Source organism: Lemur catta, chromosome 3 (genome assembly GCF_020740605.2).
Source record: "Lemur catta isolate mLemCat1 chromosome 3, mLemCat1.pri, whole genome shotgun sequence".
Classification (NCBI taxonomy): Eukaryota; Metazoa; Chordata; class Mammalia; order Primates; family Lemuridae; genus Lemur; species Lemur catta.
In genome coordinates, this window is record NC_059130.1 from 44,609,242 (window position 1) to 44,626,048 (window position 16,807).

Consider the following 16,807-nt stretch of genomic DNA (forward strand, 5'->3'; position numbering starts at 1 on the left):
GCAACCATTTAAAAGATAGCAAGTTAATATTGGTATTATAGGATGCTTCAAATAGAAAATCATTTAATTCCAATAATATTAATAGTTTAATTTTTTTTGTCTAATTAATGGAATCCAGGTAAAGCATTTGGAAATTAATTCTCTCAATAGTTAAACATCAAACATCATTGTGATTGCTACGTTAAATTCAGTTTGAATGTTCCACATTTAAAATAAAATTATTTTGTGGTGATAATACAAGTACAAATTTTGGTGAAGCACATTGGTATGATGAAAGGAATTTTCTTACTAAATTAACAATCAAAACCAGAAATGTACTTTTCATAGGTTGTGTGCAGATATAATTCATAACTATATCCAAACAAGCTGGGATATTTTACCAATCAGAATAGAACTGGAAACCATAGTTGTCAATTTAAAAATATTCATATGATATATGAATATAGAGTAACTGAATTAGAAAAATGTTTTGAGCCTTTAAAGAACTATTTTGTAAGTCAACCAAGTGTCCTACAATAGTTTTAAATGTTTTGTAAGTGAATCCTATAAATTTTGTTCAAAATCGAAAATAATCAAGGTGTTCAACATATGGAATACCTGGAATGTGAGTGTGTGAAGTACTAAAAGCAAAATATTTCCTTAGATAAAGTCAATATGTATGGTAAGTTTTAAAAGTATGTTGCTAAATGACATGTATAATATGAACTTAGTTTGTAATATGTGTATTTTATATATGCAGTGGCAATGCCAAGGGGATCAGAGGAGATTACCCCTCCCACAGTTTCTATCAGTCCCCATGTTGATATAAACAATTAATACTTTTTTCAATCCTATGTAAAGTGCTATTCATATTAAATATAGTTTCACCTCTACCAGGTTGTTAAGCCTCTTCTATAAATAAAAAATCTATAGCATTCACTCTGTGTTTATTATTTATATATAGATAGAAAAATATGTGGATGTATATGTGCCAAAATGATAATGAGTGATTTCTTCTGAGTTTTGAGTTTATTTTTTCTTTGTTCGTTTTATTTTTTCTATAATTGATTTTGTGTTAAATAAATTTTAATTAACTTACTTCTATAAAACAGGTATACACACAAAAACAAATAAAAACTAAAAAGAAATGATTAGGTTTAGAATTATTTGATTCCTTTGGAGAAAGGCAAAATATCAGACCCCAGAGGACAAGAATTATGCTTTTCCCCCAGCTGCTAATTTGTAGAAGACTCACTTTGAAAGTCATGGTAGGCGGCTACTCTTAGCATCTACACTTAGATTTTATCCTTATGCTTTTCTTCCCTTAACTGGATACAGTTATCTCCTTGTATGTATAAAGTCTAGTGCTTGGATTGCTTTCCATTTTATCAGGAAGCAAATAACTAGTTTGCCTTGAAGTATAAATAGTTTCTGTGGTGCTATATTATATTTGTTTTTCAGTTCTGTTTTGTTCTTTTGATTCCTGTAATTTCTCTAGCTTTTGAACTTGTAGCATCGTACCATCCTTTTTCTATGTGTCTATATCTGATTTCCTAATTGCTTGATTTTTGCTGGCCTGTCTGGTTTCTAACTGCTCTAATTCTTTACAAGTTTTTTCCTTCTATATGTCTTACTATCACTTTAGTTACTGACCTACCTACTCTATGCTTTGGTGTATTTAATCTCCTATCTCTACACGTGACTGTTAATCATAGCCCTAATACTCACTCTGGATCCTTCCCCTTCTTTTCATAAAGAATTCTGGTGAACAGATGATTTTTAAAAATTACACTGAAAATATCCGTAAGTCAAACTATTATTTCCAACTGAAAGAAAAGCTGCAAGTTTATGATTATTGGAATTAAAATAAATTTAAGTTGTTATCATAGTTCTATTCTCATTATGCTAAAGGACCCCACTAGTCAGCTAGCTAGCAACTAGTTGTGAGAAGGAGTGAGAAATTTTGCTTGTTTCCATTGCTGTATCTCTTCTATTACAACTCATTTTATCGCCTTCTAATAATGGCCAGTTGACAAATAGTGATTAATTTGTCATTGATTTACAGCAATTAAGAATTCATTATGTAACTTCATGGGCTTGAGGAAAGAGTATATATAACTTTTGTATGGAATCTACTATTGACATTATAATTTGAGATATGTGACTATAGAGTATATATAACCTGTAAATGCTTTTTTGTTATGTAATTTGGGTGTGATTGAGGAGTGATTTTATTTAGGTACTAATGCTACAACTTACACTATTATATTAGATGATATATTACACATTGTATTATAATTTATATAAGTTCTGTGATTCAGTTAATGGAGTGAATAATGGGTAGATTGATTTTTTTTCTAATGTAAATTTTGAGGTAACTATCTTTGGTTTTGAAGAGCCGACTTCTAGTAGAAGTCATTCTCTTCAAAATCATCTTAATTGTTTATTTCATTCAGTTGCTTTTATGCATGATTCTTTGGGTAAATATATTTTTCCCCAGGTAGAGCTATTCAGAGTATGCAGGACCAAGAATTTTATGTGTAGTAGAGAGTTAGAGAAAAAGAGTTATTTCCTAGAAACTAGATAAGAACCGTGGACTTTTGAGAGTTTTTAATCTGACTGTGCCCTTTTTATTTTGAATGACAGGAAAGTTAAAGGAGGGAATATTGATGTACATCCATCAGAAAAAGCACTCATTGTTCAATATGAAGTGGAAGCTACCATTCTTGGAGAAATGGGAGATCCCATGTTGGGAGAACGGAAGGAATGCCAAAAAATGTAAGTTTTCTTATCTGTACACATTTTGAAAGTAGTGACCCTTATAAGAACTTTATACATCTGATGTTATTTTAGTCAGCATAGATGATAAGTGATTATGGCATTCTTCCAGGCATACTTCATCTTAATGAAGGAGAGATTATATTAAACTATGAATATGGAGTATATTCTAGGGAAAATAAGATTTTTGTGAGCTTAACGGGAACCGGTTGGAACATATGTATTGTATTACAATTTAACCCATTTAGTAAATGCGTATAATAAAATATAAATTACTAATTTGTTAAATCAATCATAAGAGATATGTTTATGTGGGGTTTTTTAGCTTAATTTAGGAAATTTATATTTTAAGGGGTCCTGTGTTCTTCTTTCTTCCTTGGAAATTACAGGAAGTAGTATGTCTTTCAAAAATTCCCAAATGGGGCACAGACCTTGAATTCATCTCTTGAAAATCTAGTCCTCTGAAAAATGTTAATATTAAGCATTTTCTGACTCAAGGGATTAGTCTTAGATCTCTTAATATCCTACACACCTTCCTTCCTGCTTTTGCAATACTTTCAGGAGTCCCTTGGGAACTGATCTTTTTCATTAGCCTACAGTTGTGCTGGTGATTATCTCACCTTCCTCTCATAGTTTTTTAGAAGTAGAGAAGGTCTGAGATCACCTAGTTTTTCCCTCAACTCTCTTCCCTCCATAAAAAAAATTTAATTTAGGAGCTAGTTAGAAAAAATTTCTCTCCTGTGTTTCGGTAGTATTAAGTATATTCAGGCTCCTAGGAGTACATGTGATAGTATTTTTAGCACACTGGAAAATACTGCATTTTAAGTATTAATATATAGTGGTGATTCTCAACTGGAAGTGATTTTTCCCACAAGGGATATTTGGCAATGCCTGGAGACATTTTGTTTGCTATAATTAGAAGGGTGCTATTGGCATCTACTGGGTAAGAGGCCAGGTACCATAAACATCCTATAATGCAGAAGCTAGCCACCTACAACAAAGAATTATTAGGCCCAAATTTCAGTGGTACTGCAGTTGAGAAACCCTGGTATATAGCAACCTGCAAAGAGAAGCTGCTTAGTATCTTATTAGGATCTCTTACTTGGTCTTCTTATTTGGGTTAGAAGGAGACTAAATAACATTAATAATTCACTAAAGATTATTGAGTCTTCTAGATAATACACATTCATACATACATACATTGTAAATTCTAACTCACATGCTCATATTTTTTTGTGTTCTCTCATACTTTTTCTCTTCTATTTGTGTTTACAATTGCTGCCTCATTTTTACATTTCAAGAATGCATGAAAGTCTCTTGAGATCTTCTTTATTTGACATCCAAAGAAAAGCTAACATATCAGAGTCTTTGCCTTTAGAACTTCATATACCCACATTTCAGGAGAGAAATTTAGTTTTTAGTTCTTCAGGATGCAGTCAGTAGCCTTATTCAATTAGAATTCAGTGAGAATATTGTTATTATTTAAAAATCTGTAGACATTTTAGACAAGGGATACATTCAGTAGAGTTAGCCACCTGGAAAAAGTTACTATGGACTGTGGCTAGAGTAAGTCGATTTGAACCTTAGTAAGGGAAAAACCTGAGTAACTCAATCTTGTGATTCTCAGCCCTCACTGCACAAGGTTTAGAGAGAAATCATATTGTGAGACCAAAAGGAAAATACAGTTTGTTGATTCAAGAGGTGTTTTATCAATGGTGAGCAGGAGCAGAACCTCATATAGATTAAGATAAGTAGCAATTAAAAGTTATCATTAAATTGGGGTAGTCAGTGATATGGCCCAGATCCAACAGACTTATCTTTCATTCTCCATTATTGGGCAAAGCAATGCATAAGCCCATCCTCAACAGAGTTCCTGTTTTCTGAAGATTTCTTTATGAGAAACTAATGATTGTGGCCACCCAAATAATATGGATACTTTTTTAAATGTGTTTTTTGGTGTTCTTAATAGGCATGGGGTACCGAATGAAGATTCTCATATGTTGACTATAGGAATAAAATAGCTGACTTTTTAAAAAAAATCCTTGCCCTATCTGTTGTTTTCCCATCTTTTATAATTAATGAAAGATTTAGCAGAGAGATTACACATTAAAAGCAGAAAATCTGGCTATTATCCTGGACAAAAAGAAGATGAATGAGATTGCCAATACATATGTTGGTAGAAAATAGATCTTAAAAGAGATTGAAAATCCTATTTACATTAAGGCAACAAAATACCACTGTACACCTAGTAGAATGGCTAAAACCTAAAACGCTGATAGTACCAAATGCTGATAAGGATGTGGAGTAACAGGAACTGTCCTTCATAACTGGTGGAAATGCAAAATGGTACTGTTATACATTTTGGAAGACAGTTTGTCATGAAGCCAAAGCTTCGCTTGCTCACCCACCAGTCATCTTCTGCTGTGTGCCCCGCCTCCCTAAGTTTCTAAATGTCATGGAAGACAATTTTTTCCACAGACGAGGACCAGGGAGTGGAGCTCTGCCATCCAGTCCCTAACAGGCCTGCTGACTGGTACTGGTCTGTGGCTTGGGGGTTGGGGACCGCAGTCTTACACAGTTAATTAGGTTTGCCATACTATCCAGCAGTTGTGCTTGTAGGTATTTACCCATATGAGTCGAAAACTTGTCCACAAAAAAACCTGCACACAAATGTTTACAGCAGCTTTATTTATAATTTATTTATTTATAATTACCAACAATTGGAAGCAAACAAGATGTCCTTCAGTGGGTCAGTTGATAAACAAACTGTGATACATTTCTTCAATCAAGTATTTTTCAGTGATAAAAAGAAGTGAACTATCAAGCTATGTAAAGACATGGAGGAACTTAAATGCAAAGAAGCCAGTCTGGAAAAGCTACATACTATATGATTCCAACTATACAACATTCTGGAAAATGCAGAACTATAAATACAGTAAAAAGGTTGCCAGGGGTACAGGAGGAGGAAGAGGTACAGCACAGGGCGTTTTTAGGGCAATAAAACCATTCTGTGTGATACTATAATGGTGGGTATATGTCATTATCCATTTATTAAAACTCATAGAACTATACAACATGCATTGAACCCTAATGTAAACTATGGACTACAGTTAATAATTATATGTATCAATATCAGTTTATCATTTGTAACAAGTTATCACACTAATGGCAAATGGTAAATTATAGGAAAAAATAGGAGAAACTGTGGGGCCAGGGGTATAGGTGGGAGGTATATTTGGGGACTGCACTTTCTGCACAGTTTTTCTGTAAACCTAAGACTGCTCTAAAAAAGCCTCATAAAATTTTTTTCCGAATTTTTTTTTGAAATATTATTTTTATTTTATTTTTTTTCCTTTTTATTTCAGCATATTACGGGGGTACAAAAGTTTAGGTTATGTATTTTGCCCTTGTCCCCCCACCCCCCTGAGTCAGAGCTTCAAGCGTGTCCATTCCCCAGACAGTGCTCATCACACTCTTTATGTAGGTATACACCCATTCCTTCCTCCCACCCCCACATCTGCCCGACACCCGATTAGTGTTATTCCCAAATATGCACTTAGGTGATGATCAGGGAAACCAATTTGCTGGTGAGTACATTGTGGTGCTTATTTTTTCATTCTTGGGATGCTTCACTTAGTAGAATGGGTTCCAACTCTATCCAGGAGAACATAAGAGATTCTATGTCACCATTATTTCTTATAGCTAAAAAATACTCCATGGTATACATATGCCACATTTTATTAATCCACTCATGTACTGATGGGCACTTGGGTCACCTTTCACCTCTCACAAAAATCAGATCACGATGGATAACAGACTTAAACCTTAGGTGTGAAACTATTAGAATTCTAGAAGAAAATGTGGGAAAGACTCTTATAGACATTGGCCCAGGCAAAGAATTTATGAAGAAGACCCCAAAGGCAATCAGAGCAACAACAAAAATAAATAAATGGGACCTGATTAAATTTAAAAGCTTCTGCACAGCCAAAGAAACAGTCACGAGAGCAAAATTTTTAAAAAATACATGTTTATAGAGTTTCTATTGTGCCTCTTTTCAGTCAGATTTATTGAAAGTTCGAGATTTCTCAATTCCTTATAAAAATTAAACATCAAGAGGTCTTTTTAGAGTTTTTCTTTGAGTAGACCCTCCTTTGTATCTCTGCCTTCTGATATACAGCTAAAACTATATAAGAACAAAGTCAACAATTTAAGAAACTTAAAGGTAGAAACAAAAACCCCAAATCTGTTAAAGAAAAATTAAAGCAAAGGGACAGGATATTGCTAGGGTTTTTGTTGCAAACATTAAAAGCCATTCTAGCTAGTGTAAGCATAGAAAGAATTTATTAAAGTCTATTAGGTGGCTCACAGAATCCTTGGAGAACCAAATTTGAGGTTGACTATATAGCTGGGAGTAATCACTCTCCCAATCTGGTTTCAGGAGAAATCATCTGCATCTGAATAATAATTTTCACAAATTCTGAGTACAGGGCATTTTTCTGAGATCTCCACCCTACTCCTTCTAATATCTTGATGTCTCCCAACAAAAATTAGCCACCTTCACCAAGAGATAATTATACACAGTGGCTGCTTGCTTGTGTGTTTTTTTGTTTTTTTAATCCTTGCATGGGAGCATCTGCTTGACAGAGTCTTTTGTCACCAGTTTGACTCTTCACTATGAACCTAATTTTATGTTTTCATAGCTATTCCTGGGTCATGAATTCATGTAACTAGGCAATTGTTTTCAGGCACTTAATCTTTTCTTATTGGATTTCCAGTAAATCTCATGGGTTAACTTAAAAAGGAGGGAGGGGCTGGTTTTTATTGTTTTTTAATGTACTAACCTAAGTATAAAATCTGTTCATTTGTTCTTCAAAATTCCTCATATAGGACTTAAAGAGTATTTCACTTTTTTCCTCCTCTACCTTCTATTGTAATTGCCACCAGAGCAACTGAATCTGAAAACATCAATATTGGACTTTTCTCTAACTGGAGGAAAAAAAAACAATTGTGGGTATAGTCAAGAAAATTATTTATTTGTGGCAGTATGGATTTTCATATCCAATTATGACTAAAGACTTTACATACTTTACAATAGAAATACTGTTTCAAAACAGGACCTCTCAATATGCTGTTTTGCCTAGGAAGTCAGAAAAAGATTTTATGTTCCTTTTGTTACTTTGTACAGCTCAAAGAAAATCAATGCCTTGCATTTTTCTAAGCCTAATTATTAAATAATTATATTAAATATCTAATATTTTATTATATTTTAAAAAGCATCTATGGCCAGGTACATATAGACTCTATAATAATTTATAACATTATATAAATTATTTTAAAGTAGTATTATTGAAGCTATCACTCATATTATCTGAGTTGGAAAATTCTGATATACTTGCAGCATTCGACTTAAGAGTCTCAATGCCAACACAGATATAACTTCCCTGGCAAGAAAGGTGGTTGAAGAATGTAAACTCATTCATCCTTCAAAACTAAATGAGGTAGAACAGCTATTGTACTATCTACAGAACCGCCGTGATTCATTGTCAGGAAAAGGTAAGCATAAGAATACCTGACTTTTTAATGCAAAACCAGAGTTGTTTGATAGTTCATACTTTTGCTATTTGAGTGTTGGATGGACTTTTTTTTTTTTTAACCAGCTCTATGAATGAATAAGCAAATGAAAGAATAAACATGTCAGTGTCCTTTATACTAGACTTTATATTAGAAGCTTCTACATAAAATGATCTGATTCTTTTTTATTTTGTGTGTGTGTGTACATATATACTGAAATAAGGAATAAAAAAGGAAATGCCTATCATAATGATTATAGAATAATAAAAGAATTTGGGGCAGAAAACCTGTTTTCATTGCTTCAACTAGACTCATATTTTCTAAACTCCTTATTTATATTTAACTTATAATTTGAATGGATTACTTAAGTGTTAAAAATATATATCATGTGCTTTAGAGTATTCTAAAAATATGACTTTTATGAATCCCCTTAGGAAAATACTACTTTTTCATTTCTCAATGTCTCTATTGTTGCTATTCTCCTATCCTCAATTCTCTTATAAAAGAACTAAGCCACTAAGGTATTAGAACTAAGAAAATGATTATTTGTAGAAGACAGTTTCAAATAATCTAAACCAGAATCAAAACAAAAAGATGTTTAAATGGAAAGTCGTCTCTAATTATTGAATTCTTAGTTTCCCTATTTTATAGTATTTACTAAGTTTACATATCTTTGAACATTGATAAATTCTAAAATATTATACTCTTAATATATCAGTGCTCAAGTTTTGATTGGACTAAGTAGAAAAATATAAAAGAAAATTTTCTTTGGACTTTTTTCAAATTAATCATTCTCTATCTATCCATAGCAAATGCCCTATGCCTAATACGTAATTTTACTAGTTGCTTGTGAATACAGTATATAACACAAATTATATGATCATTGTATATTTTTTGAATGAATTGAATGACTATAAGTCAAAAATAGGCATTTTGAACTTGATTGCTTCTAATCACATAGAGCACTCAGTGTATACTGTTCTAATTATAAATGAGTGCTAGCTATGTGGATAAAGAAAATATCACGAAAAATTTTTAATAAATAAATATTCTATGATAGAATATTCTTAAGATGTCTGTAAATGATGAGAGAAAGCATCTTCAAATAAATTCAAGGTGAGCAAAATAAATTTGTATGTACTTATTGTGGATTGTTCCATATAGTTAAAATTGATCTTTCCCAGTGCCAATTTTATATAATTCTAAAGGCATTTATAATAAAATATTCTTAAGTTAGTAAAAACCCTTTCACTGAGTTTTCAGGACAAATCGATGTTTTTACATCCATCCTGGAAATTAGAGGAATATGAAAAAATTTCCATGTCATCATACATGGATAAAATAATTCAAATCAATATTTTTCTCTATCTAGAAAAGAGTAGTTGAAAACATATGACATACTTTAATATATTAAATATACACTTATTTTTAGAAACTTCAGTTTTTCTTTCTTAACTCTTTTACTTGGTATTCAATATTTCAAAGCCAGAAACCTTGCCCTAAAAGTAATTAAAGCAAAACAGTGATTATGTGATTCATAACCTTAAATGATTTTTTTCCTTTGTTTAATTAAAACCATTATCAAAGTAAATTACCTGTTTGAGGCAAAATTTAGCTGTTGAGGATACATGACTTCATCCAGAATGGCTGCTGTCCTCAGAAAATAATAAGGACTAATTCTATTATATGTATTTATTTGCTAATTATGGAATCAAAATTTTGATACTATTTTAACTTACTTTAATGCACTTGTATTAAGTTTTTGAGCCATATCACTAAAGTATTTTTGATAGATTTTTTGTTAAAAAATGAAATTATGCCATTAATCAGATAATTCAGTATAATAAATGTCTCAAAGTTGTATTTAGCATCTTTGGATACCTCTTTAATTTATTTGGGAATAAATGAGAATTAAATCAATACAAGTTAAAATAACACAAATTAAAGTTAAAATATTAAAATATTTGCCTTTTAATTTATGATCTTAATTTTACTTGTTAAAAAAGAATCAATTAACAACTATCCTTTATTTTAGCTTTTACATTTACTAGTCATTGTATTTCCTTTTGCTTTATTAATTTTCATTTTAGTTTTATATATTACCAAAGTCATATTTTTTCTTTGCTTTATTGATTTTCCTATTCCACTTTAAATTTGAATTAGAAGGGAAAGAAATGATACTTAGAATAGACTATTTTGCTTCTTATTGTCAAGTCTTGCTGTATACCTTATATACCCAAAAAGTTAACCAAGAAGAAAGTTAAAATTGCTACCTAATATAACTTGGGAATTAGTTAAAGATTTTCTTAATTTATTCTCTCCTTGATATCCTCATTAGAACAGATAGATTATAGATGAGCATTTTTATACATTATTTATTATACATTATTTGATAACTATTTAGTCTTAGTATCCCTAATTTAGCTAGAATTAAACTCAACTGCTAAAAATAAAAATTATCCAAAAACCCTAAAAGCTAATTCTTCTCATTAAAAAAAAATCTTTTTACAGAGAAAAAAGAAAAATCAAGCAAGCCTAAAGATCCACCACCTTTTGAAGGAATGGAGGTAAGATTGTGTGTATTCTGATCTAATAGAGCAGTGGTCTCCAACCTTTTTGGCACCAAGGATCAGTTTCCATGGAAGACAATTTTTCCCCCTTGGGGGCGGGGGGAGGCGGAGCTCAGCCAGTGATGCCTGGCCCAGTTCCTAACAGGCCACGGACTAGTACTGGGCCATGGCCCAGGGGTTGGGGACCACAGTAACAGAGGACTGATTATAAGGTATTGCGTTTTACTGTCAAATGCACACAACCACATTAATCAGTTACAGAATTTTAAAAAAAAAAAATTGAACTTAGAGGGACTTGATAAAAGTAGAAAATCAGTATTTGATAAAGACAAATTTTGGTTGTGCTTTTTAGAAATAATCTATTTTGATAAATAAGTGGTAAAAATGTTTTAAATATTCTTATTGCAGTGTTTTGAAATATGTTTAATCTGTTGTAGATACAGAATACTTTGTATTGCATTTAAGGTACTTTATATTGGTAGACAAATTTTAGAGTTTATATACATCCCATGTTATATGGTTTTGTATTGGAGTCCTAGTACTCAAAGGTCTAAAATTCCCCTATTGAAAAAGATGGCTACTATGAGTTCTTTGGAAATTTATCTGTTGTTATAAAGGGTATACTGAGCACAAAATATCATTACTCTGTTAGTGGAGCTGTTGAGAATTGTTAAATATTTCCTGCCTCTTCCTTTGTTTCAGATTGATGAAGTTGCTAATATTAATGACATGGATGAATACATTGAATTATTATATGAAGATATTCCTGACAAGGTTCGGGGTTCTGCTTTGATCTTGCAGCTTGCTCGAAATCCTGATAACTTGGAAGAACTACTATTGAATGGTGATTTATAGCTATAAATATTAAAAATAGAAAAATTATTGTAAAACATTTAAAAAATTTTTTATAATAGAGGAATAAGTTAAAATTATTTATACCAAACTTAGGAATGCACATATGTTCCAGCTCTTTATTACCTTCCTTCTTACTCATATTTCTTAACATGAGAGCATAGTATTTAAATATTCTCTGGAGAATTCAAAAACCATTTAATTTAAACAAGGAAAATCAAGCATTAATTGTAATGTATCTTCTCTTTCTTTTATCCTGGCAAACTTTTTTATTCTTTCAATTAAGATACAAGATCAAACTTTTGACATTTGCACAAGTATGTATACCATGTTTTTATTATATTAGAGTTCCAATATTAGTTTTTCTCAGTAGCACAGCAAAAGCTACTAATCTTTATAATTTCATTTGGATTGAATTTGATATCATTTGCTTTCACTAGAAGTGCGTAGTAATAAAGAAAAAGGAGATATAATGTTCTTAAAACACTTTCCTCAGTAATACCATTGTAGAATTATTTTAAATGCATAATTTTCTGATCATGCTTTTGCTAAATATAACATGTGAAAGATGTCATTATTGTCTGGTTTGCTTCACATGAGAGAAAATACCTTTTTGGTTGTTGTCAAATTGCTTTTATGGAAGCAAGAGGGTACATCAATAGTTTGTAGTTTGGAATACATATCCAGAAATCTGTCTAGAGAGCCATAGTATAATACCAGTATTCCAATTAGGAAATTTGTACATTTTAAGTATTTAAAAAATTATACAATGATATAGTCTTTTAAAAGAATTAGAATATTACAGATAGAATCCCCTTTAACTTTTACCCTGTTATACTGTTAGCAATTTGGAGTGCATTCTTCCAGATCTTTTTCATACTTTGACATATATGTGTGTATAGATTTTTTTTCTGTATTAAAATATGGAGTATTGCTTTATATGAATCTTTATGTTAATAGTATCATACTTCTTATTTGGAATTTTTTCTCCTTATAGTAATGTTTTGAGATTAAATGCATATACGTACATATAAACATAATTAATTTTAAACTACTTTTGATGGTAGTTTAAATTATACTTTATGAAGTTATACATATTCTTTAGCCATTCCTTAGCTAATGGTTATTTGATTGTTTCCACATTTTTCAGTAGGGAATGCATCATAAATGAACACCTCTGTACATGTCTTCTTTTGTACAAAAGTAAGGGTTTCTTTAGGGTCTGCACACAGAAATGAAGGTAATATGGAAATGCAGGTTGTAATATCTTAAGGGATATTGTCAAATTGCCCTCCAAAATGGTTGTGTCACTTTTTTCCCATACCAACGGAATATGAAAGTATCAAACTTTTAAATTTTTGACATTGTGTTGTTGATAATATCTCCTTGTTTTAAATTGCATTTACCTGATTTCTAATGAATTTGTTTTCTCATGTTACTAGACTTTTGAAATTCATACCCTGTGAAGTTTGTATTCATATCTTAAGTATTAAGTATTATGTATATGTGCACATTCTCACAACATATATAATTTTCATGTCATGAATATTTATCTTTTGAATTCTAATCCTCTTTTCTTTTATGTATTTAGACATAGTTTTTCTCAGCTATTGTCTTTTTTCTTTTCCCTTTTTTTTTTTTGCCTGATTGATCTTTGTCCATCCTTTTACTTTCACCCTGTTTGTATCTTTGAATCTAAAGTGTTTCTATTGCAGATAGCATATAGTTGGATCATGGAGGTTTTTTAAATCCATTTTTATATATTAGATTGTTTAGTCTACTTTTTTTTTTTTTTTTTTTGAGACAGAGTCTCACTTTGTTGCCTGGGCTAGAGTGAGTGCCGTGCCGTCAGCCTAGCTCACAGCAACCTCAAACTCCTGGGCTTAAGTGATCCTACTGCCTCAGCCTCCCAAGTAGCTGGGACTACAGGCATGCACCACCATGCCCGGCTAATTTTTTCTATATATATATTTTTAGTTGTCCAGATAATTTCTTTCTATTTTTAGTAGAGACGGGGTCTCGCTCAGGCTGGTCTCGAACTCCTGACCTCCAGCGATCCACCCGCCTCGGCCTCCCAGAGGGCTAGGATTACAGGCGTGAGCCACCACGCCCGGCCTAGTCTACTTAACAATAATGTAATTACTCATGAGGTAGGATTTACATCTAGCATTTTACATTAGTTTTCTGTATGTTTCTTGCCTTTTTTGTTCTTTTATTGCCTTCTTTTCTGTTAAATAGATATTTTCTAGTATATCGTAGATATTTTTCAGTAATACCCTTGTTGTTCTTGAATGATGTTTTCCTTAGTTATTTTCTAAGATGGATTACAATTAACAATTTAAAATGATCTAGTTCAAATTAATACCACCTTAAATTTAACAGCATGCAAAAATTTTGTTCCAATATACCTTTGTTGGTTCCTCACTCATCTGTGTAGTTATAGTCATACAAATTACATCTGTATACATTATAAGCCTATCAACACAATTATATAATTATTACTACATGTATTGTTCTTGCAAATCAGATAGAAGAAAGGAGTACAAACAAAAATATGTTTATGTTATCTTTTTTATTTACCTATATAGTTACCTTTACTGGTATGCTTTATTTCATTGTATGGATTTAAGTCACTATCTAGTGTCCTTTCATTTGAGCCTGAAGGATTCCCTTTAGAATTTCTTGTAGGGAAGGTCTGCTAGCAAGAAATTCTCAAATTTTTGTTTGCCTGGCAATAATTTAATTTTCCTTAATTTTTGAAGGACAATTATGCTGCATATAGAATTCTTGCTTGACAAGAATATTTTAGCACTTTTTACAGCCCTGTTATTATGTTAGCACTTTTCCTTTAGCAGTTTGAATATGTTTTCCCACTGCCTTCATGTCTCCATGGTTTCTGGTGTGAAATTAGCTGTTGCTCTTGTTGAGAATCCCATACTCATATTACATGTTAAGTTGCTTTTTTCTTGCTGCTTTCAACATTCTCTTTTCCTTTCACTTTTGCCAGTTTGACTATAGTATGTTTAAGTGTTGATATTTTTGAGTTTATCTTACTTAGAGTTTATTGAGCATCTTGAAGGTATAGAATAATATTTTTCATTAAACTTAGGAAATTTTTGGTCATCACAGATGCTTCTTGATTTATGATTAGGTTACATCCCAATAAACCCATCATAAGTTCAAAAATACTGTAAGTCAAAAATGCATTTAATATGGCACTAAAACCCATTATAAAGCAAAAAATCATAAATTGAACCATTTTAAGTCAGCGACCATCTGTATTGCATTAAATATTCATTTTACCCCTTACTCTCCTTCTGGAACTCCCATTATATATGTGTTACTATGCTTGATGGTACCTCATAGCTCTTTGAGGCCCTGTTCATTTTTTCTTCATTCTTTTTTCTTTCTATTCTTTGAGACTGTATAATCTCTATTGACCTGTCTTTACATTCATTTATTTATTTTCTAGTTCACATCTGCTGTTGAGACCAGTGCATTTTTTATTTCAGTTACTGTACTTTTCAACTGTAGAATTTCTGTTTGGATTTCATTATAATCCATATCTGTTGATATTCTTTAGCGAAACTTCATTTTCATACCTTTGTATATGGTCCTTTAATTCCTTATATATGGTTTCCTTCAGTTCTTTGAATGTATTTATAATAGCTGATCTAAAATCTTTGTCTCATAAATTCATCCTCTGAGCTTCCTCACAGCCAGTTTCTGTTGACTGCTTTATTTCATGGGTGTAGTCCATACTGTCCTGTTTCTTTGTGTGCCTTATTATTTTTGTTGTTCAAATAATACCATGTGGCAGCTCTGGAAATCAGATTTCCACTATCCCCAGGGCTTGTTCTTGATGTTGTTTACTTGTTTTGTGAGTTTCCTGGATTAATTCTGTAAAGTCTACATCCTTTGTCTATGTGGCCCCTGAAGTCTCTGCTCAGTTTACTGGTCAGCTGATGATTGGACAGAGATTTACTTAAATGCCTGGTAATAAGTCTCTCGGCCTTTGCTGAGGGGGTTGGTGTGTGTGTTAGGGCTCGTCTTTAATGTTCAAACATGAAGCTTACAAGACTTAGCCTTCACTTCCTGCTTGCACATTGCTTCAAATTCAGCTAGACATGAGAGATTAGGGCCTTCTGAGATCTTTCCCTGGCATGCACACATCCCTGCACCTGTGCATGGCCTCCTAAAGTCCCAGGAATATGTTTGAGCTTGTTAAAGCCCCTGTGAATATCTCATTTCCTAGTTTTTCCTTTTGAAGTTTTTTGGTCAACTTTTGTTAACCTCAATTGGTAAGGCTGCCTTGGTGTTGTCACCAATAGTTTTCAACAAACGCCATGAATATGAGGCTGTTTGCACAAGCAAGCTCTGAGTCAGGTCAAATAAAAACAAACCCTGAGAATGGAGCTATTTATCATATATCCAGATAGGTTAGAAAAGTAATAATAGTTCTCTGGGATGGAGCTGTTGGGGAGCTCCAGACTCTTGTGTCCCCTCCAGTCCTTGCTGGCTGCTGGTTTTCACAGATACCATTGTTGTGATGCTGTTGGCACAGAAGGGATGGAATTAGGCAAGTTGAAATGCCACAGAGCTCACTGTACTTATCAAGATTTAGCCATTTTTCTTGAATGAACACTGTGAATTGTTGTTAGCCTTTAGTTAATTTCCAGAGTTTTGTGAAAGGTGATTTTGACAATTTTTACCAGTTTTCTCATTCACCTATAGAGGAGTGGATTTTGGAGGTCTTTACTCTGCTATCCTGGAAATACTTGGCTCTGGAATTCATTTTTGTGAAAGGTGGGAGGTTAGAGATGTAATTTTACTCTTTTTTATATTGGATAACCAGTTATTCCAACCTAGTTAGTGTGTACTACTTCCTTTCTCAAGTATTTAAATGCCTTTTCTACCATATGCTTGCCATTCTTTTTTTTTTTTTTTTTAAGACAGAGTCTGGCTTTGTTGCACAGGCTAAAATGAATGCCGTGGCGTCAGCCTAGCTCACAGCAACCTCAAACTCCTGGGCTTGAGCGATCCTACTGCCTCAGCCT

General features: G+C 32.3%; 1 protein-coding gene across 2 annotated transcripts in view; it reads left to right on the plus strand.

Annotated features, from left to right (window-relative positions):
• Positions 1-16,807, plus strand: part of KIFAP3 (kinesin associated protein 3) — a 141,119-nt gene that overhangs the window by 11,630 nt on the left and 112,682 nt on the right. For both annotated transcript variants that reach the window (XM_045547398.1, XM_045547399.1), the window contains exons 2-5: positions 2,626-2,757; positions 8,156-8,310; positions 10,840-10,895; positions 11,601-11,742. In XM_045547398.1, coding sequence (XP_045403354.1) covers positions 2,626-2,757; positions 8,156-8,310; positions 10,840-10,895; positions 11,601-11,742 — 485 coding nt within the window. The remainder of the gene's footprint in view (positions 1-2,625; positions 2,758-8,155; positions 8,311-10,839; positions 10,896-11,600; positions 11,743-16,807) is intronic.